Genomic DNA, 27,085 nt, shown 5'->3' on the forward strand with positions numbered 1-27,085 from the left:
TTGGGCCTGTCCTCCTTAAGTTCTGGAAACTTCTAAAAACTCTTCTTTTCTCTACCTCTTTCCCTTCCCTGCCTACCACCCCATTGCCACTGAGACTGGGGTCTGGTCCTCATGCTTCACTCAAGTTAACAGGCCCTCTTCACAGTCGACACCAGCACCCGTCCCCCCTCAACACTGCCCTAGTTGGCACGGTGACTGCGCATCACACCCTCAGACTCCTCCACCCTTGCACTTAGCAAATGGCCTCCTCCCTTGGCTCCCTATGGCACTTCCCTCCTGGACTCCCACCAGTGCTTGTCCATACCTTGCTCCCTTCCCCTCCTCCCTTCCCTATCCACTGCACTTATCTTCACTGCACTTGCACATCCACATGTCACAAGGCCTAATAGGACCATGATTGCATATTCACTGTTTCGCAGTGTTATTTACTCCCCCTGTTCCCTGCCCACTTTGTCTTGCGCCACCTTGAAACACCATTCTGTTGTATAGGCGCCTAACAAATGCTCAATAAATAAATTAAATAAATAAAGGAAAGTGAACCAAGGGTCTGGGACCTGAACTGAGGTAAATCCTATGTTAATGTGAGTCATCTTGCTTGTGGCAGTACTTGGTAGGGGAGTGAACCAAGTTGGCCTAATAAATGAAGAATAGAAACCAGGGTCTGGGACCCAAACCAAAGTCAGCATACAAGCAATTCTCCTTGTGGCAGTACATGGCAGGAGAGTGAACCATTGGGCCAGATAAGAAAAGTGGAGCAAACAGCGTCTGAAATACAAACAAGTACAGAGTGAATATAAGCGGGAGAAACCCTCAAAAACAGTTGTAAAGAAAAGACCACTGACAGGCTAAGGAGATCCTGGGACTCTTACAAACGTTACCTGCAAAGGTAGGGGAAGGGAGCCATTCCCCCTGACCTCAATTGGAACTTTTTTGAAACTAGTACACAGGGGAAGGGAGTAATTCCCCATGGGCACGTTTGGAACTTTGTTTTTCCTAACATCCAGGGCAAGGAAGTAATTCCCCATGGATACAGTTGGAACTGTGGTAAAATGATTATACAGGGGAAGGGAGTCCTTCACCCAGGAACCAGCTTGAACATAATCAGAGAAGCCGGGTAAAGGGAGTTATTCCTCCTGGCCACTTTTGGAACTGTGCGCAAACCAAGACCAGGGCAAGGAAGTCATTCGCCCTAGTAGCGATTGGAGTACTGAAGAGACTTTCTTTAAAAACACCAGGAGAAGGGAGTCATTTGATTAAGACTCTTTAGTTGTAGTGTAAGGGACAGTTATAGGGTTTTGACTCACAGTGGTTGCTTTATCAGTTTTTGGACATTCAGTCAGATTCTTCAGTTTTTCGTTTTGAGGCAGGGAAACCCATTTTAGAGTTAGGGATAGCTAGGTATTTGAATTCAATAAAAGTTTTTGCCAACCAATATGACACCTCCTGATCAGTTGCCTTCTTTCTCACATATACAATTGCCAACTTCAAAATAAGAAATTCAGTCTTATTGAAACAGTGCAACGTAAAAGAATGCACAACACTCCCGCACCACAAACTTTACTAAAACCTTCAACTTTCCACCAAACACGACACACACACACCACTACCAAATTGCAAACTTGAAATCACACTGCAAATGGCACCCCCTTGAGAATAACACTCAACTAATACACTAAATTTCAAGCACCATGCAACAGACATGAAAAGCAATCCATATAGACCCACACACTTAAACCTGTGACTTGAAATGATATAATGTGGCATTTATAACGCGCCTGTACACAAGTGTTTCTAGGCATGACAAGGAGGGGAAACAAAGGGTGGACAAAGTAATGATCTTACTAGGCCTTGAGTCATTCAGATTGTTCAAGATCAGAGAACAGGGAAGGGGAGAAGTGACGGCGGTGGGTTAAGGGGAAGTGCAGTTAACTCATAAGTGCAGCCTGCAGGTAGCTCATAAATGCAGAGAGAAGAGTCTGTAGGGTTGCAGATACAGACCCTTAATTTCTGAGAAGCCCAGAGGCAGTGCAAGGGCAACTGGACATGCAGGAGCCTGGGTCCAATTCAGAGGGTGACCAGTGTGCATAGCAGTCAGGTGCATCAGCAGGGGAGAGGAAGAGAGAAGCGGAAGCAAAAAGGAAGATCTTGAGTTGCTCCTGAACGGGAGGTGGTTCTGCTCAAGTTTGCGAGAGGCAGGGAGGCTGTTCCAGAGGGAGGCCCCAGCCAAGGAGATAGATCTTCCCCCAACTTTCTGCTTGGAGAAACATCTGACCCTCAGAGCATTGGAGGTAGATGAGCGGAGAGCTCGAGAAGGAAGATGTTTTGGAAGAGAAAGTTGGAGGTAGAGCAGTCCCAGGCCCCAGAAAGCCGTGCGGGTGATGATGTAGAGGGTCTTGAACTTGATCCTTGCAGCCACGGGGATCCAGTGAATAGATTTCAGAGCTGGAGTGAGACAAACTCTGCACTTGAGGCAAAGGATACGTCTAACAGCTCTGTTCTGGATAAGTTGTAAAGGTCGAAGAGTAGAGGCAGGAAGATTTAGAAAGAGGTTGTTGCAATAGTCCAGCCTAGAGAGGACCAGAGCTCTGCAGACAGTGAGTTTCTGGGGAAAAGTGAGAAAAGGAAGAATACCTCTGAGAAGGTACAGCTGAAAGTTTGACTTCTTAGAGCTGTCAGAGATGTGAGGAGAGAAGGAGAAGGTGGAGTTGACACCAAGGTTCTTAGCCTCACACGAAGGACCAGGAAGAGGGCCCAGAGTGGGCAGCCAGAGAGGGAGCGGGTGTGCCAATGAGGAGCAAACCCAGCACACAGACTGCTTTTTCGAACTGAATCTACCAACATCACAGCAAAAGCTATCTTGCACTACTCTCTTCCATTCCACAAAATAACTGTTCCCAATCCTTAATTTTCAGATTCACCTCAGTGCCCGGAGACCATACAAATGGCAGTGGTGCGTGGTGTATTTTGTCAGCTGAATCATTACAGGTTTCAGTAAACCTGAACATTACTTCTAAAACCTTTAGGAAAATGCATCTTCATCTGTGACATACAATTCACAGAGTAGGCCACTGACATGTTAACATTTCCTTTTGTAATAGCCTGTCCTAATCTTTGTTTATGTCTAGTTAACTTTGAAATGACTATGCCATCCAGACATTGATCTTGAGCAGTGGATCCATAATAACAGATTTATAATGTAGGTTGATATGTGTCGCAAACAACCCCAAAATAACAACTCCCAGCAGGGGCTCAAGGTTTTAATAACATGTTTTGCAGCATACTAAGGTACTCACTCACTCATCTACAATTAAGCAGTTCCCACACCTGACATAGTGTCCCTATTTCCAAGGTTAGTAAACAGAGCCTATTGTCCCCTACTATCTAAGTGCTACCTACTAAAGGCCCTCATCTTCTCTGCCTAATCTCTCTCCGGGACTTCCTAGGCTAGATCTACTCTCATGTTCATATTAGCTCTATGGGATTATATAGTTGTGCCTTTTGAAACACTCAAGCCCTACTCAATGCTCTTCCTTCTGTGCCCTTACGTTCCTCGCCCTGTTTCTCTCTATTTCTCTCCCTTCTTCTTGTTACTCTCCTCCATTCAACCCCTTCCACCTTAACTTGGTCTCATACGGCTAAGTACTTACACTATCCTTCACTCTTACCTATTGCTCGCATCGCGTTATTTCTGGACATCAAAAGTGAAGTAGGTAAAGAGAACTTTGAATTTGTGTTTAACTGATATACTTGTGCCCGAACTGTGCCAAAATGAATTGACATAGTAGAGAGATAAGCACGCTCATGAATTTAGGGTATCATGTATCACCGACTTTGTAGTTGCCCGGTTACACCGGAGACTACATTTCGCTGCTTCAGTGCAGGCAATTCTGACAGGCTGGTCTTTGCTGTTATTTATTCTGCTGACCTCTTCCTTTGAAGTTGATTCCACCTTCACTTGGTCTCACACAGCTATGTACGTGCATTCTCCATCACTCTTACCTATTGCTCGCTATGCACTATTTCTGGAAATCGAAATTGAAATAGGCATAAGAACTTTGAATTTGTGCTTAAATGATATTATTGAGTATGAACTGTGCCAAGATTTATTGACATAGCAGAGAGATAAGCACTCTCAGAAATTTAGCATATTACGTATCCCTGAATTTGTAGTTTCCCGGTTACACGGGAAACTACATTTCACAGCATTCTAGTGCTATATCTAGGTACGTGAGGTGCTTCAGCACCAGGGGCGCTTCTGTGACACGCCAATCTTCGCCGGAAATTATACTGCAGACTTATTCCTTTGAAGTGGATTGCACATTCACTTGGTGTCATACGGTTAAATACTTGCACTCTCTTTCACTCTTACCTATTGCTCGCTTTTCACTATTTCCGGACATCGAAATCGAAATAGGTATAAGAAATTTGAATTTGTGGTTAACTGATATTGCTGTGCACGAACTGCACCAAGGTTAATTGACATATCAGAGGAATAAGCACTCAAGAATTTAGCGTATCATGTATCACTGACTTTGTAGTTTCCCGGTTACTCCGGAAACTACATTTCCCAGCATTCTAGGTCTTTATCTAGGTACATCTGCCGCTTCAGTGTTGGTGCTTCGGTGACAAGCCAGTCTTCGCTGGTATTGATACGGTTGACCTCTTTCCTTCAAGATGATTACAGCCACACTTGGTCTCAAATGGCTAAGTACTTGCACTGAACTTCACTCTTACCTATTGCTCGCTTGGCACTATTTCTGGACATCGAAATTGAAATAGGTATAAGAACTCTGAATTTGTGTTTAACTGATATTATTGTGTACGAAATGTGCCAAGATTAATTGACATAGCAGAGAGATAAGCACTCTCAGGAATGTAGCGTATCGCATATCACCAACTTTGTAGTTGCCCTGTTGCACCGGAAACTACAATTCCCAGCATTTTAGGGCTATATCTAGGTACGCCAGGCACTTCAGCACCGGCGCTTCTGTGACAAGCCAGTCTTCGCTGGTATTTATACTGCTAACCTCTTCTTTGAAGTTGATTCCACCTCACTTGGTCTCATACGGCTAAGTACTTGCACTGTTCTTCACTCTTACTGATTGCTCGCTTTGCTCTATTTCTGGACATCAAAATTGAAATAGGTATGCAAACTTTGAATTTGTGTTTAACTGATATTGTTGTGTACAAACTGTGCCAAGGTTAACTGACATAGCAGAGAGAGAAGCACATGAATTTGGCGTATCATGTATTGCGACTTTGAGGTTTCCTGGTTATACTAGAAACTACATTTCCAGCATTTTGGGGCTATACACATAGGTACGTCAGGTGCTTCAGCTCTGCCCCTTCTGTGACAAGCCTATCTTCACCGGTCCTCATAGGACACGTTGCACTGGCGTCCCATTATCTACATCTCCCTAATCTAGTAAGTGTGGACTTGCTACATCCTTGTGCTCTTGCACACTCCTCTCCATTCCTAGTGACCCTCTCGCTCTCCCACCTATACCAGCGGCCTTCCACTCGTTTATCTTTGACCAACAAATATGCAAATACTACCTGATTCCTCTTATATCTGCTTGCTTCATTTCCCTTCCACACAAGGCCTTACCTGACACTTCATATGCCCTTCCTGTTGTTGAACTGTCTTAGAACTCTCAGTTAATAGACTAATATGTGTCTATTTTCAAAGCGTTTTAGGCCTTCTAGAACAATTTTGCATACCACTGATACTACAACCTTCTAGTCCTTTATTATGGGCTACTTATATGAACATAATCTTCTGTTGGCAGCTCAGAAAGCTGTTTGTATGGCTATTTTCAATTTAAATACCTGCTGATAAAACTGGATAGTGCTCCTATATCCTCACCTGGATTCCCTGCACAAGATCAAGCTCATACGCAACAAGGTCCTCGAGATTGTGTCGATCAGTTTGTAGTTGCCCAACCCGGCAATCCACCAACACCTAATTTAAATGTTGATGTAGTTGCTCTGGAATGTACCATCTCCAATGAGGGTCATATACCCTCCCTCGCAATGAGGAATACCCAACGCCAAGAACTAGGCCACCAAACAGAGACTCCATCCTCTGTTGACAACTACTGCCATGACAATGGAAACTTGCTAAACCTGAACGTATATACCACAAGACTATCAGCCATTAAAAACATAACTGTGACTACTACCTCTTGCAGAGACATTAATACTAACATTGAAAAGCCTGAAAACACAGACATTAAACTCCGAATCCCAGGCTATCAACTAACAACTTAGTAGAAGAGAGAGAAACGATGAACACATCTATCTACCTTAAGAATGAATAGGATATTACATCCCCCTATCTAACCGGACTGATAGCAACAATATTAAAGCTGCACTATTAAACATCAGATCACTTAACAAACATGTGATTGATATACATGATTATATCATTGACAATGACCTCGACATTCTGTGACTAACATAGACCTGGCTCACATACTATAGCGGCCCTAAGATTAACCTGGCCACCCCTGAGGGATACACCATCTCCTGTAAAAACATGGAGCAGGGCCACAGGGGAGGAGTAGCCTTCCTTGAAAATAAACTATTCAATTTCTTTGAATCTCCTAGCCACTGCAACCACTGTGAAATTCTTCACTTGAAATTCAACCCAACACATTGAAGTTGTGTTAAGATTGTCCTGCTATATCAACTTCCTGAAGATATACGAAACTACAACTAGGATATTATTCAAGTCTTGAGCTCTTGAGACATTGAATCGACCCAATTGGGCCACCCTGTTTCGTGAAGACCTTAACCACTGGCACAGCAATACTACTGACAAAGATGCAATTTCACTAAAACAATGCCTTAACAACATTGATTGTTACATCAACAACAATTATCCTACCTCTAAAAAAGGGAATACAGTATTTTGTGTAGTATTCCACTCTGACACATATGTTGGACCAGGTAGCGCTGTTAGAAAAGAAAACAGTCAGAAGAAAACACCATGCATAACAAGTGGTATGCATCTGAGCTCACATTTCAGAAAAAAGAAGAGACGAGCTGAGCGAACATGGCAATAAAAAAAAAACTATGATACTAATAAAGAAACCTGGAAGAAACTTGAACATTCTTACAGACTAGCCATTCTCGAGACAAAACAAATATTTCAAGGAGCAAATGAACAGGGGAAAAACAACAATACCAAAAAGCTCTTCAAAATATGAAAGTCACTCAAAAAGCGCAAGGACCATCCATATCCCCAACAAGCCAAGACAGTGCCAAGGTTCAGCATGCCTTTGCTGATAATAATTTACCAAACGTTTGTAATAAGCTGCCAGCTAAACAAAACCACTTTAAGTTCAATTTTAATTCCATCACAATATTAGACATGGAAAAAACGTCGGCCATAACACAGTCCTCCTTCTGTCCTGGAGATATTATGCCTGCAAAGTTTATCCTTTACAAGAAAGGAATATGCTCTTATTTTCTTGCCAGATTCGTAAACGTGTCTTTCCAACACAATCATGTCCCAGATATCATCAAGGAGGTCACCGTCACCACCCTGGTGAAGAAAGCAGGTCTGGACCCTAAAGACACTAAAACCTAAATCCCATCACCAATTCCAACTTTTTGCTGAAGACTGTAGATAAAATTGCCACCGTACAACTTCAGACTTACTTAGACATCACTTTCAAACTACACACCAGGTAGTCAGGTTTGAGGTTGGGGCATAGTACAGAGACAGCTCTGCTTGACCTCCAGACCCACACGCTAGAGATTGTAGGATAAGGGAAAAACAGGACTGTTAGTCCTATTGGACCTATAGGTAACATTCGATCTTTTAGATCACAAGCGCCCTCTTAACAATCTTGCCGATATAGGGAACTTGTCAGAAGAAACAATCAATTGGGTTCAGCTGTTTCGAATCCATTCTAAATCTACCATTTGTTGGGGCGATGCAACTTCAGAGACTGCTCCCATCCTCTGTGGTGTTCCTCAGGGAGCTTGTCTATCTCTTACATTGTTCAATGTTTATATCACACCACTCTGTGATCTCCTGGCTGATAACGGGGTGTTCTTCACTAATTATGCGGACTATACTCAGATAATTCTTGAGATCAATGGAAAGTAGGATATTGTTACAGCTAACCTCATACATGTAAAGAACATGATTGAACACTGAATGACCACCAATCGGATGTGCCTTAACAGCGGGAAGACAGAGCTGTTGATCTTTGGATCTCCAAAGACACAGGCTAAATTGGATGCTAGTTACTCTAGCTTTAACATCAAGGACAGTAACATCCCCAAATTAGGGAAATTTAACACCTTAGGCACCTACCTAGAATCCTCTCTCAGTGTAGAAGCACACGTGAACCAGACCACCAAAAATTGTAGATACTATCTCAGACTACTAAAAAACATAAAACCATTAATTTCTGAGGTGAACTGCACAACAATAGCGTGTGCCATCATATTATCAAGACTAGACTACTGCAACGCCCTCTTAATTGGTGAAAGCAAAGGATGCCTCCATAAACTGCATCATAAAACAGATCTTTAGGAGAGATCATATCTCCACTAGTAGGCAAGCTATGCACTGAGTCCCAGTTACAGCCGGTATCTAATTTAAGGCAGCTATACTGGTCCACAGATGCCTCTATGGTAAACCTCCTACCTACTTGAAGACCTGAATGGTCATATATGAGCCCAAAAGAACCTTAGGCTCAAGTAACTTGGCCCTTATTGCCTGCCCCAGATTCTAGCAGAAAAACGGTTTAGGCAGGTCCTTTCCTGTCATGGCAGCTCGGTCCTGGAACTCTCTACCAGTGGACCTATGACAGGAAGTCAAGCTGTCTTTCTTCAGTAAATCACTAAAGACCTTGCACTTTAGCTAATGCAGCTTGAGTAGGTTCTTCACAGGCTTCTTAGTTCTCTTTCTACCTCTTGTCCTGTCTTTAGTGTTGGTAGCATCGTGTTCTTGTGCACCCTAATGCCTAAGGGTCTTTGTTATGAAATAAATAAAAATAGAAATCCTACATCTTACACCTCTCCCCTTCAATGGCTTTTTTTTCCTTCTAGAACCTACCTCCACCTCCAAAGTTACTGTCTACACTCTTCACCCTGCTTTACTATTACTCTCTCCTCTCCGACCATTACTACGCTCCACTCTTCATCCTACTATGACTCTCCCCTCTCTATACCATTACTACACTTCCCTCTCCAAGCAGGAGTACTCCCCCCTCTCCAGATATGACTAGTCTCCTCTCTCAACACTACTGATACTCTTCACACAACTACTCCATCCCACCTTCTACTAAGTCACCCTCCTTTCAATTTCTGAATCACCTTCCACTCATTCACTACAATGCCTCTACTACTCTCACTCACCTTACCTTGCATGCACTCTTGCCACACAGTACCACATGCTCTCGCCAAAGAATACCTAGCGTTTTCTTCTAAACACCTCCACACTCCGGTCGACCATCCTTCCCCTTGTTGGTCTCTTGGTCTACCACCTCCTCCTCCTACTCCTCCGCACCACACCGCAGTGGAAAAGCACACACCTTCCTGTTTCCTGTCACCTGTATTATCCTACTCTATCTTCTTGCATTGGACTTCTGATCCCAGGCAATCTGATTCTCACTTCCCGACCCAGGAGGTGTTGCAGTGGTTAACATTTAGAAATATTGGGGTAAGCCCCATCCCTTTTCTCTTTGCAGGACCGCTATGCTGCAACAATGTCAGCCTACTTTTTTGAATGTTCCATTTCCATTTTTTGTTAGGGAGCCATGTTGCAGTGAAGTCCCTGGTCATTTTTGAGGGTTTTTAGGTTGTGTGAAGAGCTGTTGCACGGAACCGGTGTTTGAGTCTTTTTTGTGAGGATCCAATGTTGCAGGCAGAGCGTGGCATGTGCTGTTGACAAGTGGCTGAGTGGCACGTTCCACGCAGCCTTACAGATACTCTGCTTCTCCGGCTGGTGGCTGTCTCTCCTTCCACTGAACAGAGAACTCAGATGCCCAGAAAAGTCTATCTGGAGGGTCTGATGGGTTATACCCTGATATCTATGGTTGTCTGAAGCACTAAGGAAATGACTGGCAAGCATTTGTTTCCGATGGTATGGGGGGGATAAAAGTGGCACCATTTATATACATGCAAGCACTTGGGAAGGGGACAGGAATTGGGGCCTCTTTCTTCTGCCACAGTACACCTCCGTGGCAGGACTGCCTCTGATTTCCATCCTGGTATGCCTCCTGCCCCGGCCAAGAGGCTAACATTTGGAAAGTGTCAGGTCTGACTGTTGTGATCCCTGCATCTATATCGGTTGAGCACGTGAGAGTCTGTTAGTTGGCATAGCGACTCATGAAAGCGCAACGTCTGTTCAAGCCCAAAGGGTAGTGGTGCCAGGAATAAGGCAGTGCAGATATGAGGGAGAGGGGATAGGATGGAAAACTACAGTCCTAAAGAAAGTTGATAGTTTTGTTAAATCCCATACTGCCAGCCCATGGACTCTGTGAACACCTATGTTTGTCAACATTAGAGTAAAGAAACAGGTGACAGTCCACAAACATAAGAAACCGTTTGCATTGTTTTTATATGAGATGAAGAAGGAACTGACGACAAAATTGCCCAACGTGTAATTTATCAGTGAAAGGAAGCAAAGTCGCAGCAAAGCATGTGAGACCAACCCAAGAAAGGCCACTAGCTTTTAGCAGCCACCATTGAAAGAATGCACAATGCTCCCTTCAAACATGAATGAATTGGGGTTTCTCATTGCACCCGCTGTTTTTATTCCCACACAACGTACCGAGGGACTTTTTATAGCAGTTCAGGGAAATAGATGACATTACTGTGATTTGATATTGTGTGATGCAGTGCTCTGCATTGCCATAGCCATGAATGCTTCACTCAGCCCGTAACAGCCACCAGCTCGCCGTGGCAGGCGCATTCTTTCCCTCTTTACAAGCAGACATTAGGGGAAAGTCTAGTGCACCAGAAACGTGTTAGGCTTTCTCGCATGCCACCGTAAAATAATACACCGCTGGCTTGAAGACAAGGTTTCTTTACATCCTCATCCTCGGGAAAACTGATTAGCATCAATTTTATCCTTAATTTCACGAGCTTGCCTAAAATAAACATCTTGAAGGTAATTGGTCCATTTCGAAAGTGTGCTGCCCGCCTGCATTTTGAAAGGATAACAGTGTGTGCTTTTGTGAAAACGAAATAATTATGGGAGGCAGAAAGTACAACATAAAACAATGGGGTGCAACTTTTGACAAAAGAGTATTGCCACTCTTATTTTCAATTCGATTAGAGTTTTTCAGGAAATTAAAACCTGGAAATAGTGTTCAAATGGAAAACAGATGAAATGCATAGATAGACCAGCAGGTTTTAGCAAGGCGGACATGTGCGAGTAATCACTGAGGATTTTTTTTGTTTTTCTGGAAAAGGTCCTTTTATGTTTTTAACACTTAACACTTCATAAAAGGATCTAATAGGCAGGACAAAAAGAAAGAAGCAGTAAAGTGCAACTCTTAGAAAGAATATTTTTCCAGACGTTCATATTGTTAGCCGCGCTCTGCCTACAGCCGCTGGCCAGCTTTGCCATTTGCATTAGCTACTATTTCAGCTATGCTCCTTTGCTGGGAAAGAACCTGTTGAAGGCATAATCCAGACACCGTATGCATTCGCTGAAACATTCCCTTCAGCAAGTGTAATGCACATCAATGAAGAACGCTTTGAAACAATCCAGCAGCAAACCTAACCCCTAAAACTGGGGCCGCACGTTCATAACACAAACCTGTATAGCTGGACACGTTTCCTTCGATACCTTTGGGTGTTATTCGTGTGCAAGTGTATGTTGATCATATACCTCAGTGTACGAGGTTTCTTGGCAAACTAGGTGAACAGTTCAACGCCCTACGCACTAGACCTGTTCTTTCTGCTAACTATGGTTAAGAGGGGATTTGTTTCCCAAAAGGCTGTGGTCACAGAAAGCAGGAGGCAAAATGTGTAACTCATATGAGGCTGCAGATTCCTGCTCGCTCGTCCCATTATTCTCAGAGGGGAGTTGATTTCAGAAGGCGGGACTAGCCGGTGGTGCAAGCAATGCACAGCCAGCCCCTGCATGCACATGCAAGTGTTAGGCTCATTGGTGCACTGAGACATGAATTGGTCAACTGCTACCGTGTGGGGTGTAGGGCTGGTGTCTCCTCCCCAGCCACATAGTCGCAGGAAGCGCATTTTCAGTGCAAGCCTGGAAGGACTCCTCAATGCAACCACAGTGTTTATATTTCCACACTTCTTTCAGGGACGGATGTAAAAAGTGAAAACTGCCCACGTGTCACATGATTATGACGTGCACAAGTACTTGTATAGGTGCATATCACTCAGTTCTTCGGAAATACCATGTCCAGTTCAAAGTTACAACCGCACAAAGATGCTGCTTACAGCTGTTGTTTAATGCACGTGCCACTTGACTTTAGTGACTTGTTTCCTAAAGGTCCAGATAAATGGAGTTGAGATGTTTTATCATTCAAACACATCTAAACGCTTTAGGGATACAAGCAGGCATACAAACCGGACGAAGCATCACACCTTATGCTATATGCTTTTGGGCAATTAAAGATGAAGGCACAGCAATCCATCTGGGCCAAAATGGGGTCAAATAAAAAGGGCCTGATTATGAGTCCCGCTGGATTCAAAGTCATGCAGACCCTTCTACTATTCCCGATTGTGCAGTCGCATAGGACTCAATGGAGATTAGTAATTACTGTATGACGCGGTTATTACATGTAATAATGGTAACTGCCACCACACAAAAGCTGGAGGAGTGGTAGAATCTCAAGGTTGACTTAGTGTTTGGTGGAGTGATAAAACATTTGGTATTCTAAAATACTGGACGTTTTACCACTACTGTCAAACGTGCAATCAGGCGGTAGGTGGCTGTGGAGGTCAATTGGTTAGTAACAGGTGTCAAGGTTAAGCTGGACAAAGAGTGTACTTATCCAGCATTCAGGATTAGGGATTCTCAGTCAGTTGAGCTATGTTAGTCTGGGGTGTTTTTCTGGAGCGCTCTTCTTCCCTGCAGGAGCTGGTTTCAGGCGTGACAATGTAGGGCCCTCAATGGCAGATCAGGCGGGCAGCAACAGCCAGCCATTACTCGGTCACTGTGAAGAAATCTCCTGCCAAAAGCAAGATTGCGGCAGAAGAGGAACATGCAGATCGTGGCATGATTGGGTGACTTCTACACAATTGCCCCATCATAGCTCTTAGTCTCACGTTAGAAGAGCCAAAGGAAATCTCCAAGAAGGAGCAAGTTAAAGGTTGTAGCCTATATACATTTTATTTTATTGGCTACACCTAGTTACAAAAAAACAACCTTTTATCCATTGAATCCATCATCTAAGAAATACTTTCGTAAGAGACCAATATCAACTACAATCAGTCTGGCTTGCCGTCAATCTGATCCAGTATTGGTAAATTTAAAACTTCAATCTTCTTAAAAATCGCAATGAGCAATTTGACAAGTGCCAATGTGATCAGAACTTTCACCTGGCATCAGTATTTTCCACCAAGCTTCTGCTGGTCTAGGTCCATATTTCCTGATCACTTCCGTCAGAGGTTTCGATCTTAGTTTCTTAGTTGCTGGACAGGTCATCACAAGATGTTTGAGTGACTCGACTGATAGGTCCACTTCACACAGTCTGCAAGATAATGTTCCTCCTTCTAGTCTCCTAGGCCTCAGAATTTCCCTGGTGGGAAATCAATTAAGGCGGAATCTGAAGAATTGTTCCCTGAAAAACCAATTCGGAAAGAGTTGTAGGTATCTCTGCAAACCATTCAAGCTTCTCGCTTCTTGCAATGGTTTCCCATGTAGTTTGAATGCTTGCCTTTATCTTGCATTTATAGTTTTTTCATCTTGTCAGGGTTTTGTTGGAGTGTTTGTTCTGTTTCACCAAGCTCCAATATTACAGCCTTACAGGCACTTTCCCCTCCTACGAGTGAATGCTCTGACCTTTCTTATAAGGCCTTAGGTAGTGTCATACATCCTCCCTTGAGCTGATCTTCGAAACATTTCCCAAAGAGAAATAGAGATGTCCAGGTTGCTATGGCCTTTAGTGATGTTAGGCCCAGTTCCATTCATATGACCGGTATTGGAGCATTCCTTGGTAGGCCAAGTACTTTCTTCCAAAAAGTTCCTAAAATATTTGCCAGTTCTCAACCCCAAAGTTCAGGGAGGTCTCAACTCCATAGGTTAAGATGGGCGTCACCTTCATCCGATAAAAGGACATAATTGGAGTCATCGAGAATCCCCAGAATCTTTTCAGCAATATTCTGCCTTGGCCAGCCAAACTGCTTGCTTTCCTTGTCAAGGACTCAATTCTTGGAGTGTCGCATCTGCTTGTATTTAAACTGACTTCAAGGTAGGTAAATGAGTTCACTACAGGTATTTTCTCACCCAATAAGTACCATACATTGGATCTTTCCACCCCTCGTGGTGTGGGTTCTCCGAAGGACATGATCCACAGAGAAGGTCCAAAAAGGCCGAAACAGGTGTCTGGGATTACTATTGCTATTCTTGTAAAGAGGAGAATTGCCTAACATTTCGGTGCTGGACTGACCAAGTGGGTGGCACGGAACCGATATGCAAATGGATCTCTCTCCTTTGGGAATGGTACAGTGAGCTAAAACGTGGATGTAGACCCTCCTGAGTTGGAACTTACCCTTGGAACAGGTTATTTGGCCATGTTCGTTACCGGAAGTGGGGCTCCAAGACCTTTGTACGAACATTTAATAATATAATTAATGTGCTTTATTCTAATTATCAGCACTTCTAGTGGTAATGTTTCCAAAGCACATAGCACAGCTTGATAAGTCACCAACTGAAGAAAATGAAACACAAGTTGATATTGTGTAAACATATGTGATTGAATAATTGGTAATAATTATTTTACAAAACAATAAAGTGAATTTGGCCACAAAGGTTTCAAAAAGGAAAATATCTGTCCAGAAACCCAAAAAGAAGGCGAACCACTTGACAGGCGCAAACCAAAGTGTTAAAAGTCCAAGCAAAACGCAGAAATGCCAAACCAAAGTATTCCCTCCTCAAAGCAGGACCATGAGTACCAGGCAGCCAGATATTTCCTCAAGTCTTCGATCCACTATCTTGTAGGGACTTTCCTTGGGGCTCTTTACTTTTGGTGCAACAAAGGCTTCTTGACAGGCTGGGCCCCGGGTCTGTGTCTTTGGGAAGGTTGCATGTCCCCCAGTGAGGATCTCCATTTCTCCACTTGATGTTCTTTCCTGGGCTGTCTTCCCTGGCCCCAGGTGACATGGTGCTGTATCATCCTTCCACCGGCCTCTACACCCTCCCCTGGATGAACGTGGTCCCCTAGAACCTACCCACTCCTTTGTACAGGAGTGGGCAGTCTCTCTCCCCTGCCTAATTTGGTCCAACTCTATCTCACTTGCTAAGTGTGAAGTCTCTTCCTCTCTCTCCTAATAGTATCTGTTCTCTTCATCCTGCCATCACACGCTCTCCACTGATGCCATCTCTCCTACTTAATACAATTCGTTTATACATCTCCTCTGGTCTCATTTTCACCATAATACTGTCACTCTTCACTCTGACTCTCTGCCTTCTTCTCAGAAACCACATTCAGCCGAACATCTCACTCCTTCCTCCACCCGCTCAAGGCGACATCGCTCTCCATCTTCTCCAAATCAATACCTCAATTTTTTTCTCCAAGATGTTACCTCAATCTTGCCTCTCTTTCTTGTTAGCCCCTGCCCAATATCTTTCGGTTGCCTCTCCAACACATTATATCTCTCTTCACCAAATCCCCCTCCTTTCTCTTCTGGGGGATCCCTCCCTGCTGCCTAATATCTTTCTCTTGCCTCATCAATTTGAATTATCTAATCACCAACTTTTACCTCCTTTCCCACTCTCCTGCCCAATATCTCTCACTTTCTCTTCCCTGGGGGTATCCCTCACTTTCTTTTAATGGGTTGTACCCCTTTTTCTTTACTCTCAAACTACCTCTCCCTGCCGCCTTCAAATCAGACACTACTTTCTGGCCACAAGACTACTTCTCCCCAATAAGAAAACCATGTTGTACAAAACCATCTCTATCTCTCCTCTCTACCCCAATTTCCTCCCACCTTACCACACACCAGTATATTCTTCTTTCTTGGTTCTGTATTCCTGCTTTCCTCACTTGGGGTCTTCAAGACACAGTTCTCCATGGTCTGCTGCTCTCCTCCTACAACCTTTCCCAACAGTTGACATTGACTGTCTGGGATGGCTGATTTTTTGAAGCCTCCCTCCACATCCTTTTTCTTATCAGATCTTTGCAGATGATTCAAATCCTTCTTTCAATTCATTCACTGACTCTGTTCACTCTTCATTGACAGCTCATTTTCTTGCGATTGAGTCATGGATGTCTTCTGACCATCTCCACCTTAATCCCTTGAAAACTGAAGTTTTATTCTGCTCTTACTATACCCCTTCCATTACCTCTTTCTTAAATCTTGTTTCACCCTTTTATCCTTTCCATCTCTCCGTCAGCCCGTAATATTGGTGTTATTTTTGATTCTTCACTTTCCTTTTCCACTCACATCTCTTCTATCTACCGCTCCTACCACTATCCCCTGTTTAATTACTGTAAAGCTCACTGGTTTCTACATTATCTTCTACCACACTCCACATTTCCTCTCTAGTTTTCTCTCGACTATTCTGCAGTTCCTCTCTCCTTATTGGCCTTCTGGCATCTCATCTAGCTCCTCTTCGTTCTGTCTATCATTCATCCATTTGGGTACACTGGACTCTTTCCCCCTGCAACTCTATTACTTCTTCTCTACACTCCCTACACTGGCTTTCTTTTGAAACTCACCTACTCATTAACCGTCTTTGTATAGTGTTCATATGTCTCTGTGGCCTTGCCCCTCCATATCTCGGTAATTTGAGATCTTTCTACTCTCCTGCTCGACTACTCGGCTCCCAATCCCTTTTTGTCTCATGCCGCTTCTGCTCCTTTGCTCTGCTTGCCCCCAAAAATTGGAACTCACTCAATGCTCCATATCTTCTTTTCCTCTCTGTAAGTCCCACCTCAAAGCTCATTTCCTCTCTCACTGATCTGTTGGTTTGTTTTCTCTCGAATGTTTATTTTCATTCTACCGTTTTTTACTCTGTTCAGTATTAAGACAGGAAGCACCCAAACATACAAAAATCAAACATCTTCTATGGTGGCGCTTTGGAACATTGGCTGCATTTACTCCTTCACATTCAACCTACTCTTTTGTCTTCTTCATAGTCCTTCCACTTTATCCTTCTCTTTTGTTATGTAATATAAAGTAAAGTGGTCTTATATAGCACCCTTCCCTCAGGTTTCTTGGCTGCGCAGCACGTGACTTTTTAAGAAAAAATTGAAGGGGTTATTAGTGGGCTAGCAGGAGAGGCAGATGCAAAATGTGTGCTCTTTGTGGGTGCAGCTTGGAACTAGTATCCGAGACATGAGTGCCGTTCTGCTTCTATAGAGTTTGCTGAGACACATAGAAGTATGCTAACCGAAGGGGAGAGTGATGATCTAATAGACTGCAGTGCTTTGGGACTGGTTAGCCACTAATGTGGGTGAGTATAACATTGCTAAAGAGAAGAGCTTAGTCATAGGTTGAGTAGTGTTGATTTGCTAAAGGCTAGGTCCTTTGCGGTCATATCTCTAAAATGTTGTCTGTTAGTCAAGGTAAAGAAGGTAGTAAGACTTATAAGGGTGACTAAGCTGGTCTCCTTCAGTGCTCCTACCACTGCTCTCTTGCAGGCCAGTCCCATTTCATATTCTCAGCTTGCCACTTGCCACTGTCAATATCTCTCTCTCGCTCTCTTTCCCTTCTGCTTCCTCTATATTTCTCTCTTTCTCTCCTGCGATCCATAGTTGCCAACAGGACCCTTTCCAATCTGTAGGTGCTTACCCAGTCCTGTTTTTTTCTTTGCATTCTGGAACTTGTAGTCCGAATTCTATCATGGGAATAGTAGAACTGCAAATCACAGAATGCAAAGAAAAACAACAGGACGGGATAAGCACCTACAGATTGGAATGGGTCATGTTGGCAAGTATGGCTATGTCTCTCTTTAACTCTCTAAACATAGATACATTATACCCCGTGCCTTCAGATACATTCCAGTATTTTTTGAATATGGATGTTTGTTTCTGTGTAAGGAATCATTTTGCATCCAAAAGCTCAATCCGGACAGGTGGCGGAATGGTGGGACTCTTGCAGGAATGTCCATCACTTCTATCCGCTAAAGTGGGCCATGCGTAATTTGAGGTGAGTTTGATATTGTGCCAGAAACATCTTGGATGTTCGACCATAATGGCTGTGTGAAAAATCCTCACACATGTCATACTTTAGAAAAGTGGGGCCAAACGTAAAGGTCAATCTGCAACACATTGCTAATATGGGAAATGTATTGATATTTAGAGAATCTGTGCCGCATGAAAGGAACTGATCAGCATGCAATGTTTGAAATGCAGTTGAATCATTTTTTAGAGAAATGTACACATGGATGGCATGAAGGGCACACGCATGCCCAGCACACATTCCTGCCTGGCATTGGATAGGCCCCTGTTCAGTGTCTTGCATGCACATACCTGTGTCTGACGTGCTGTCTGGCAGACTCACTTGACTTGCATGCGAACTCCACAAGGTGCACAACCCTGTGTATGTTAGAGGTCCCAGGAAAAGCGGCCCCATCTGTGCAAATAAAACTGCCTCTAGCTACACACAATAATGGCAATAATTGAACGGAGGATAGCACAGAGGCAACGCACTGGTCTTGGAAGCAAGGCCGCGCATAGCCACAGAGGTTTGAATCCCGGATCCACACTTAGAAACCAAACTCAGGTATTGTATTAGGTGCATTAAATTAAACAACAATAAATTAAGTAAATACTGTGCAAACCAACTTAATGTAACACTTGTACTTAGACATCAACATGCACAAGGAGTGTAAACACTTACCTTTCTTTCATTCATTTCTCCATTACTATGTTCATAGTCACCCTGAAAAATATAGGTAGTGTGTTAAGATTCTCTTCAGTACATATGATGACACCTATGTACAGCAAGAACAAACAGACGATTGTCTTCAATATTTCATTTTGCCCAAAACACACATTTGGGTATTTGAATTTAGTTGACTAAAATGAATAAACCCCTCCAGATATCCAAAGTACAATACACAGTAGTATAGACATTTAGAGACCAAGCCCATAAGAAAATATAACAATTGGGGGTTCAGTAATTAAAATGAATCGCTGAACCCCCAATTTTCTTTCAGCACTTTTCCACACACAAATGACATAACTAACAAGCTCATTTTCGAGGAAACATATACGCAGAAGCGTTTGCATATTTCCTAAAGTAGTGCCCCGAACGCTGGCATCGCAGTACGTATAATTCCCCAAAGATTATCATTATGTGCCGTGGCATCTCTGTGGTCTTATAGCAAAAGGGCAATCATGCTGAGTTCTAAGGATTTGAACTCTTAACTCTAAGATGTCATATGCATTACACTTATTAGAGTAAGAGATCACAAACGGTTGCAAGAGTAGTGAATCTTACCAAAGACATCCTCGCTTTCTCTGCCCATGGTCTAACTCTAGCCATACACTTCCCCTGTAGATGTAACCTGTTATTTCAGAACCATTATACGTTAAAATCAGTTCCTAGTGATTGCATCGAATGGAAAAGTTTCGAATGCCAAGGTTTTGAAATAAAATGCATCGAAACATGTATTTTTATTTTTTTAATGGGGGGTCCCCGGAACCCCTGTTTTTTTTTACCCCTTAAAACCTATTATAGAACAAATAAAACTTTACCTACAAAAAAATGCATTTTTCGATGAATTTTATTTCAAAACTTTGGCATTCAAAACTATGTATTCGAAGCAATGCCTAGATACCTTAAAATCCTTTACATGATTTCCTTGTATTGAAGCCCCTTTTGCCTATTACATTGTCATTGCCTTTTTAGGGTCAGCATTCCCTAGTGATAAGCATTGTGTCAAGTGTACTCTTTAAATTTTTCTACAAACAAGACATTGGGCCACAGTCCATGTTTCGTGGTAAATCCAGCGGGATACCACCAAACAGAACTACTGTTACTGGCATTGGGTTCGGGCAGAATTACTGGCAGATCCTGAGTGCCAGTAAGGGTAGGTTAATCCCCATTCCATGGAGGATTGCCAGTACTACCGACACTGGTGCCGGTAATACCAGCTGTTTTTTGCCAGTGGGGTTCCTGACTTACCTCCAGCTCTGAGCTTAGTTTTGAAAAAGACCTGGAATAGATTGAAACATGTGTCATCTAAAGGGCACGTGTTATGAAATGAAGGCACGTTTTGAACAGCCTTTAGCTATCTTTGCTAACTTCATTGGAAATCAGCCACTAATTGATGGGGAAGGACCAGCTCCACATACAGGGTAACCTACTGAGCTCATCTTGCTTTATGTAGAAGTAGTGGAGTCAAAGATTGCAACTATGCAAGGCTTTGGACAGCGATTGTAGCAGATCATAGAAATAAAGAGAAGAGAGGAAAAAAATGGTATTTTACATACTCTGATACTGCATTTTCTTGTTGGTTTCCTCTGATGCTTGTGTGGGGTCCGGATTGAGAGGCGACACAAAGTTGCAATATTTTCAACATCAGGCATTTTAATAACTTAAAAGGGTTGGATAAAGGCCTTTCTGTCCTTATCCTAAAGGAAGTTTCCTTACCTATGAAACCAAAACTAAAAATCAGTCTGTGTCTAGTCGTCATAAATATGTAAAAAGTCCTTGGGCCTCATTAGGACCCTGGCGGTAAGGGGTTTGCGCCAGCGTTAGCTGCGCCGACCCCTTACCGCCAACTACGAGTTCCCATAGCGCCATGGTCATTTTTCCGCCCGCTTTTTGCGGGCGTAAAAATCCATGGCGCTATGGGACCTTGGTGTTAATTACGCCACCGTAATTTACGGTGGCGTAATTAACTCCTTCCCCACTCCCATTATACCCTATGGGGCCGAAATGGGAATGGGGAAGGGTAAATGGGTCAATGGGGACTTACCGCCCCGCCGACCTCGGAATGGGGCGGTAAGTCCACCATCCGCCATGGCGTAAACGGACTTTACGCCATGGCCGGAAAGTCCGTCGATGGCGGAAAAAATCCGCCAGGGTCGTAATGAGGGCCCTTGTGTCCAAATTATTGCTAACCCTGACACTTAAACAATCAAAGGTGCAAGGTAAATGTTTTGAATTTTACTTAATAAAAAGTGTATAGCAAATAAGTATGAAAGTTCAGCAAATAATCCTTGAATGCAGAAGGGGTTTCCTTCCGCTGGATTATTTGAGGTAGGACAACCACAGTGTCTTTCTTAAAGTTGTAGGTTTTAAAAGTAGCTGAAAAGTCTCTTTCCCAAGACACTCTCTTAAGAATGGCACAGAGTGTCTTTTTCCAAACAATGATTACTTAGAAATGATAGAAATGTTGTTTCCCACAACACTGTTTGTAAGGTAGAAACAGAAGTCTGTTCAACTTTAAATGATGGAATAGCATCTGTTTTTTACAACTACTTTACAAATGACAGGATGGCAACATTTCTCTTTCACACTACTGTTCCAAGAATGGTTTCCAGGTATACTCCCCTTCCAGGAATTCTCCATGGACTGTTTAGATCTGCTGCTATACTCTCCTGCGAGGTATCTTTCATGGCATGTCTCTCTTTCATAGGCTTTATGGATTACCTGGTGTATTCCCCTGCCAGGAATCCCCTCCTTCTGGACCTCACAGATCCCTTGGTGTACAGGAAACTTTCTCCAGAAACGGTTCACTGCCTGATGTGTTTGGGCACTAGGTTTTTCTAAAATATTCACTTTCTTGCTAGGAATAACTTAGTTGCACTCCTTCACTGTTTATAGCCCTTCATGTCAAGTATTGCTTGTTCCAACTTCTCCCATACTGACATCTCATATATGGTTGTTTGATCAAGTTCTTTCTGTCAACTTTTTAACTAGTATCTCTTGACTTATGGCAATGCTTGTTCCAATTTTCCCTAAATTAACATTTCATTTAAGAAGACTTGCACAATCTTTGCCTTTCAACTTCTTCATTAATATCTTTTGGCATGTGACAATGTGTGTTCCAATTTTCCCCAAATTGACATTTCATGTATGGCGAACACATTGGAATTCTATTTCAGCTGAAATCCACCATGCTCTAAAATGTTCTCATTCTGCCATCTAGAGAAAATGTTCTATTCAAACTGTCATACCCTTCCCCTGCTCATAGCCTGTCTGCGTCTCTAAAATATCCCCCATACCATTCATCTGCCTCCTACTGGGCTCAGGTGTTTACCACTCATAATGTTAACTGATATTATAAATATATGCATGTTCTCCATATCCTTGAAATGTATTTTCAGAAGTGCTTTTAAATTCTGCCAAAGATACATCCTCACAATTTGTACAAGCAGAATTCCTTACAATATGATTTGAAGTCCAGTGAGTTGCATATATATATATATATATATATATATATATATATATATATATATATATATATATATATATATATATATATATATATAATAAAACACAAATGAGGAATGGTGCCGTATAACCATAGCCAAGATCACTTATCAGATGGTAAAATTACAATGCTGCACACTATTCCTACGGAATACTTTGTAAGTCAGCAAGGTAGTTCAGCTAGTTGAGCCATCATTTCAGAAATATGTGTACAACTATGAGTCACATGTTTCAGTCCTAACACAACCGACTCAGCCTTCATCCTTCCTTGGTGAATCCATTGAGAACCATTACATTGGCCAATATTATCACATAACTTAGAAAGCTTGCGGAATCTACCCTTAGGATTTATATAAAATGAGAAAGACTTTGGCTCCCGAGCAAGATTTAAGAGGAAAAAGCACAGTGAAAACCCTTCTTTAATTAGTTTTCGGAGGTAGATTTTTCCAGAAAGTAGTCCCTGGTATTAAGGAGTAGGGACGGTTCTTCACACAGCGAGTGCATTGCACTGCACAATTTCAAATCACGTTCCAACATGGCAAATAGGTCGGACACTGGTGAATGCCTTTTCAGCATCCAAGCTGATCCACAGATGATTGTGTTCCCTGCTTCATGTGAACTCTAAAATGCTTATGATTTGCTACAGGTTGCTCCCCCCAGAGTGTATTTGGATGTAGTCGTGTCTGACGCTTAGATACACATTTAACACATTACCTCTTTCATGCTGATGAGAACATTTTAACTGAAAACATCTAACAACACTTGATAAGACCACACACATGGGGATTTTGCCCTGTTTGTCAAGTGTGAAGTACAATATTCTGTGGAATGGCGATGTGGCTCATCCCCCACCAAGTGGGAGACAATTTGAGGTCAGAAATGTCAGCACGTTTATTAAAGTTTGTTGACTGAATTAAAAGCTGCCATGATGAGACAGCGCTCGGCGGCGTGGAACGTAATGGCCATGTACTTTTGGGCTCTATTCCACCTCGCCGAACATGCGATATACTGGGCATCTAAATACCCTCCGAAAGACGGATGAAGTTATTGAAGCTGGGAGGAGGCGCCCCAATTGTGCCCGGCAGCCATCTTGGCAAAGTCTGGAGGTTACCCATTGATTTGGTGTAAGGCTCGTATGTAATTACGCACTGGGTAGTGCCTTTGAGGTTCTCTGAGTGCAACCCGAGTCACAGCTCGGATCTAGAACATGGCCAGAGGGCAGGAAATGCCGGATGTGGGAGATTGAACTCCCTTTCAGTTATTACGATCTAGACTTAGCTGGGGATGGCGACTGAGGTCTGGAAGCCCGGTGAAGGCCTTGTGCAGTGTGTAATGGAGGTCAGTGGAGATTGGGGACTTTCTACGGATTGAGATCCTGCTTGTTGATTGTGGTAAAAGCTGGAAAGGGAATAACAATGCACTGGGTGACTCAGGGCCTGGGACCTTGGCACAGGTGATCACCAGTCTGCAGAGATTTCGGAGAGAGCTGGAAATGGTGACTGGAATCTCCCCTGGGCCGATACAGGTGCCAGAAGGGATGGATGACACTCATTCAGTAACGAAGGAAGACATTGCAAGCCTACTACACTTGATAAAAGTGATTAGAAGTGAAATTCACTTTTCTATAGTTGATTTGGAGGGGAGAGTTGTCCTGGAAGATAAAATCTAAAGTGTGGCGAATAATCAGCTTACCACAGACCTCAAAGAGATTAAATATGATGCAAGGTTCCTGGATCTTGAAGCTAGAGAGGAAGAAGTGCGGCGGAAAGTGGATGAGCCAGAGAATTGAGAGAGGAGGAATAACCTACAGATTTCTGGGCTGAGCAAAAGGAAGGGGTCACTCCGAAAGAGGTGGAGAAGTTGGTAAAGGACATTGTGAATGCCTTGTTATGCGACGACAGTAAAAAGGAGGTGCAAATTGAAAGAGCGCATAAGGTTGGTGCTATTGATAAGAGGCCCACGGCCGGTCATGGTGCGATTCCTCTCTTGTCAAGAAAAGGCAGAGAAATTGGAAAAGGCAAAACAGCTGCAACAGCTCCGCATGGGGGAAGATACAAAGATTTACCATCTCTTGCACTTTCGAGAAGAAGAGACTATCACCAGCTTACCCAATGGTTGTCTGGAAAAGATATTTGATATTTCTGGGCATTCCCATTCACATTAGTCTTTGAATATGCTGGAGTGGACTATATGATTACAACTGGAGTGGAAGTGACCCAAGCACTGCACCATCTTTCCACTGTAGAAGCAACAGGTTCCCTTGTACGATTGGGGGTAGCATTTGGAATTGAGAAGAGGAAGCACTGCGACCCCCACAGAGTGTAAAAGATGTTCCTGGGAGTGAGACGTTTCTGAAGTTGGGTACTCCATCCCCAGCTAGGTGACATGTCAATGGGCCGGGGGTAGGGGAGTTTTTGGGCTCTAGTCTTTGGAGAAGAGGAGGCTCAAGATGAGGGGTTGGCTGGTGGAAGCAGTAAGAAGATGGTTGCAGATGTGATGATTTGGTGGGGTCGGTAGCTAAATGACCCTGGGTGCCCATGTAGAGGTAGAATTCTCGACTTGGAGGGTGAAGCTTGTTGTATTTGAATGGGGGAGTGTAGTGGTCTGGGGATGGGCGGTGTGGCATACTGTTGTGGATTGTTTGGGCCTTTGGTCATCCGTATTGGGAGCAGCAGCAGCCCAGGAAAGGGAGTGTTATGGGTGTGGTCCGCTTTCCACACATTAATGGTGTGGGTTGAGAGGATTAGTCTGGAGGGAGGGTTCCTGATAGTGGGCATGCACAATCTGAAGGGGAACAATTCCTAAAAAATGAGGGCTTTCGTTGACAGGGAGTTTCGCTGAGGAAAGGCGAGTGTCATGTTTTTGGGGGGGGGGTTTCTATGTAGATTGATGGTCCTTCTGGATCCAGATTTGCACCCAGCAATAGAGGGCACATTCCTCATGGGTCAGGGTATGCTGTGAGGGAAATGGGTGATGTCTGCTGTCATATATGCTCCAATCCAAGAGCAGGCATTAGATCGTATGATGGGGTTGGACTTTGATCTTACTGTTATTGGAGGGGATTTTAACTTGTGGGCGGGTCCAGGGAGGGATACACTTTCTTTGAGAGCCTTGGACACTCAGGTGGTTATGCAGGAGGTGGACAGGTGAGGATATATTTTGGAATCTCGTGGCCTGTTAGATATGTGGGGCCTTGTGAACCCAGATAGGAGGGGGGTTTACCTTCTTCTCGTCATTACACAACACTTATACCAGAATAGATTATTTGCTACTGGATAGACAGTTGGAAGCTTTAGTTGGGACCCTTGCGGTAGAGCCAGGGTGGTTGGAAAGACCATGTGGCCCAGCTGCTGGAGATTCTGGTGACTCTGGAGGAAGTGGGACACTATAAGAATGCCATTGGGGAAGGCCCTGGGTGCAAATTGATCATCAGTCGAGTTTTTCCGTCGATCTCCTTCCCCACTTGTTAAAGCTTTTCAACGGCATCCTGGAAACTGGATGTGTCCCCAATCAATTTCGAATTTAGAAATGCAATTATTTTGGTGATTCATAAAGAGGGGAAGGACTCAGCCTGATTCTAGTCATATAGAGCTATTTCCCATTTAAATGTCGATGAAAAAAGTTTCACGAGAATGCTGACCATGCGTTTCGAGAGATATATGGTTCACACTGATCAGGTGGGATTCATTCCGGGAGACAGAGTTCCAATACACTGAGGAAGACCTTGCATCGAACGGAATTTGCAAGGGGGAAAGGTGATGACCCGAGGTAGAATTTTCTCAATGCAGTGAAAACATTTGATCAGTTGGCATGGGATTTCCTTTATGTGGTCCTCCAGAGACTCCGTTTTGAAGCTCGAAATTTTGAAGGCGATTCGGGCAGTATATGCAGACACCAGAGCGTGGTTATTGGTAAATGGGAAGTGATCAAGAGAATTCACCCTGCAGAGGGGCAGGAGGAAGGGATGCTCTCTGTCCCCTCTGCTTTTTGCTCTAAATATGGAACTGTTGCGGTAATGATTAGGAATAACGCTGAGGTTGAGTGAATCAAAGTGGGAGAAGGGGAATATAAGCTTGGTTTATATGCTGATGATATTATGTTAGCCCATTGTCTATGATACCGAAGGCTTCATTGTCAATCCAGGAGTATGGAGACTTGTCAGGATCTTCAGTGAATGCAGAGAAGTTGATGCTCCTCCCGTTTGAAAGAGAATTGATGGATGATGTTACGTATTTGGCTCTGCTTTCATTGGAAATTAGCGGGAAGAGTTTAAAATATTTAGGGGTAGTATTGGCCTGCTCGTTGGCAGACTTGTACAAGGCTAATTATCACCCATTGTTTGCTCAATTGTTTAGAGATTTAGAAGTATGAGCCAAGCTCACAATCTCTTGGCTGGGTAGGTTTAGCTGGGTAGGTTTTATTAATTAAAGATTAGGTTCTTGCCTAAAATCCTATATATGTTTTAGATGCTACCCATTAGGGTCCCAGATTTGTTGTTTAGGGAGGAAAAGAGCAGACTGACTTGTTTCCT

At 43.3% G+C, this 27,085-nt stretch overlaps 1 protein-coding gene across 3 annotated transcripts in view; it reads right to left on the reverse strand.

Moving 5' to 3' along the window:
• ANO2 (anoctamin 2) overlaps positions 1-27,085 on the reverse strand; it is a 2,341,832-nt gene that overhangs the window by 1,182,364 nt on the left and 1,132,383 nt on the right. For all 3 annotated transcript variants that reach the window (XR_011281759.1, XM_069628333.1, XM_069628334.1), the window contains one exon: positions 19,009-19,050. Coding sequence is in view for 2 of the 3 variants with exons in the window: in XM_069628333.1 (XP_069484434.1) it covers positions 19,009-19,050 (42 nt within the window). In the remaining variant the exon portion in view is untranslated. The remainder of the gene's footprint in view (positions 1-19,008; positions 19,051-27,085) is intronic.

The sequence above is a fragment of the Ambystoma mexicanum genome, chromosome 12 (genome assembly GCF_040938575.1).
Source record: "Ambystoma mexicanum isolate Mex_15411 chromosome 12, UKY_AmexF1_1, whole genome shotgun sequence".
NCBI lineage: Eukaryota > Metazoa > Chordata > Amphibia > Caudata > Ambystomatidae > Ambystoma > Ambystoma mexicanum.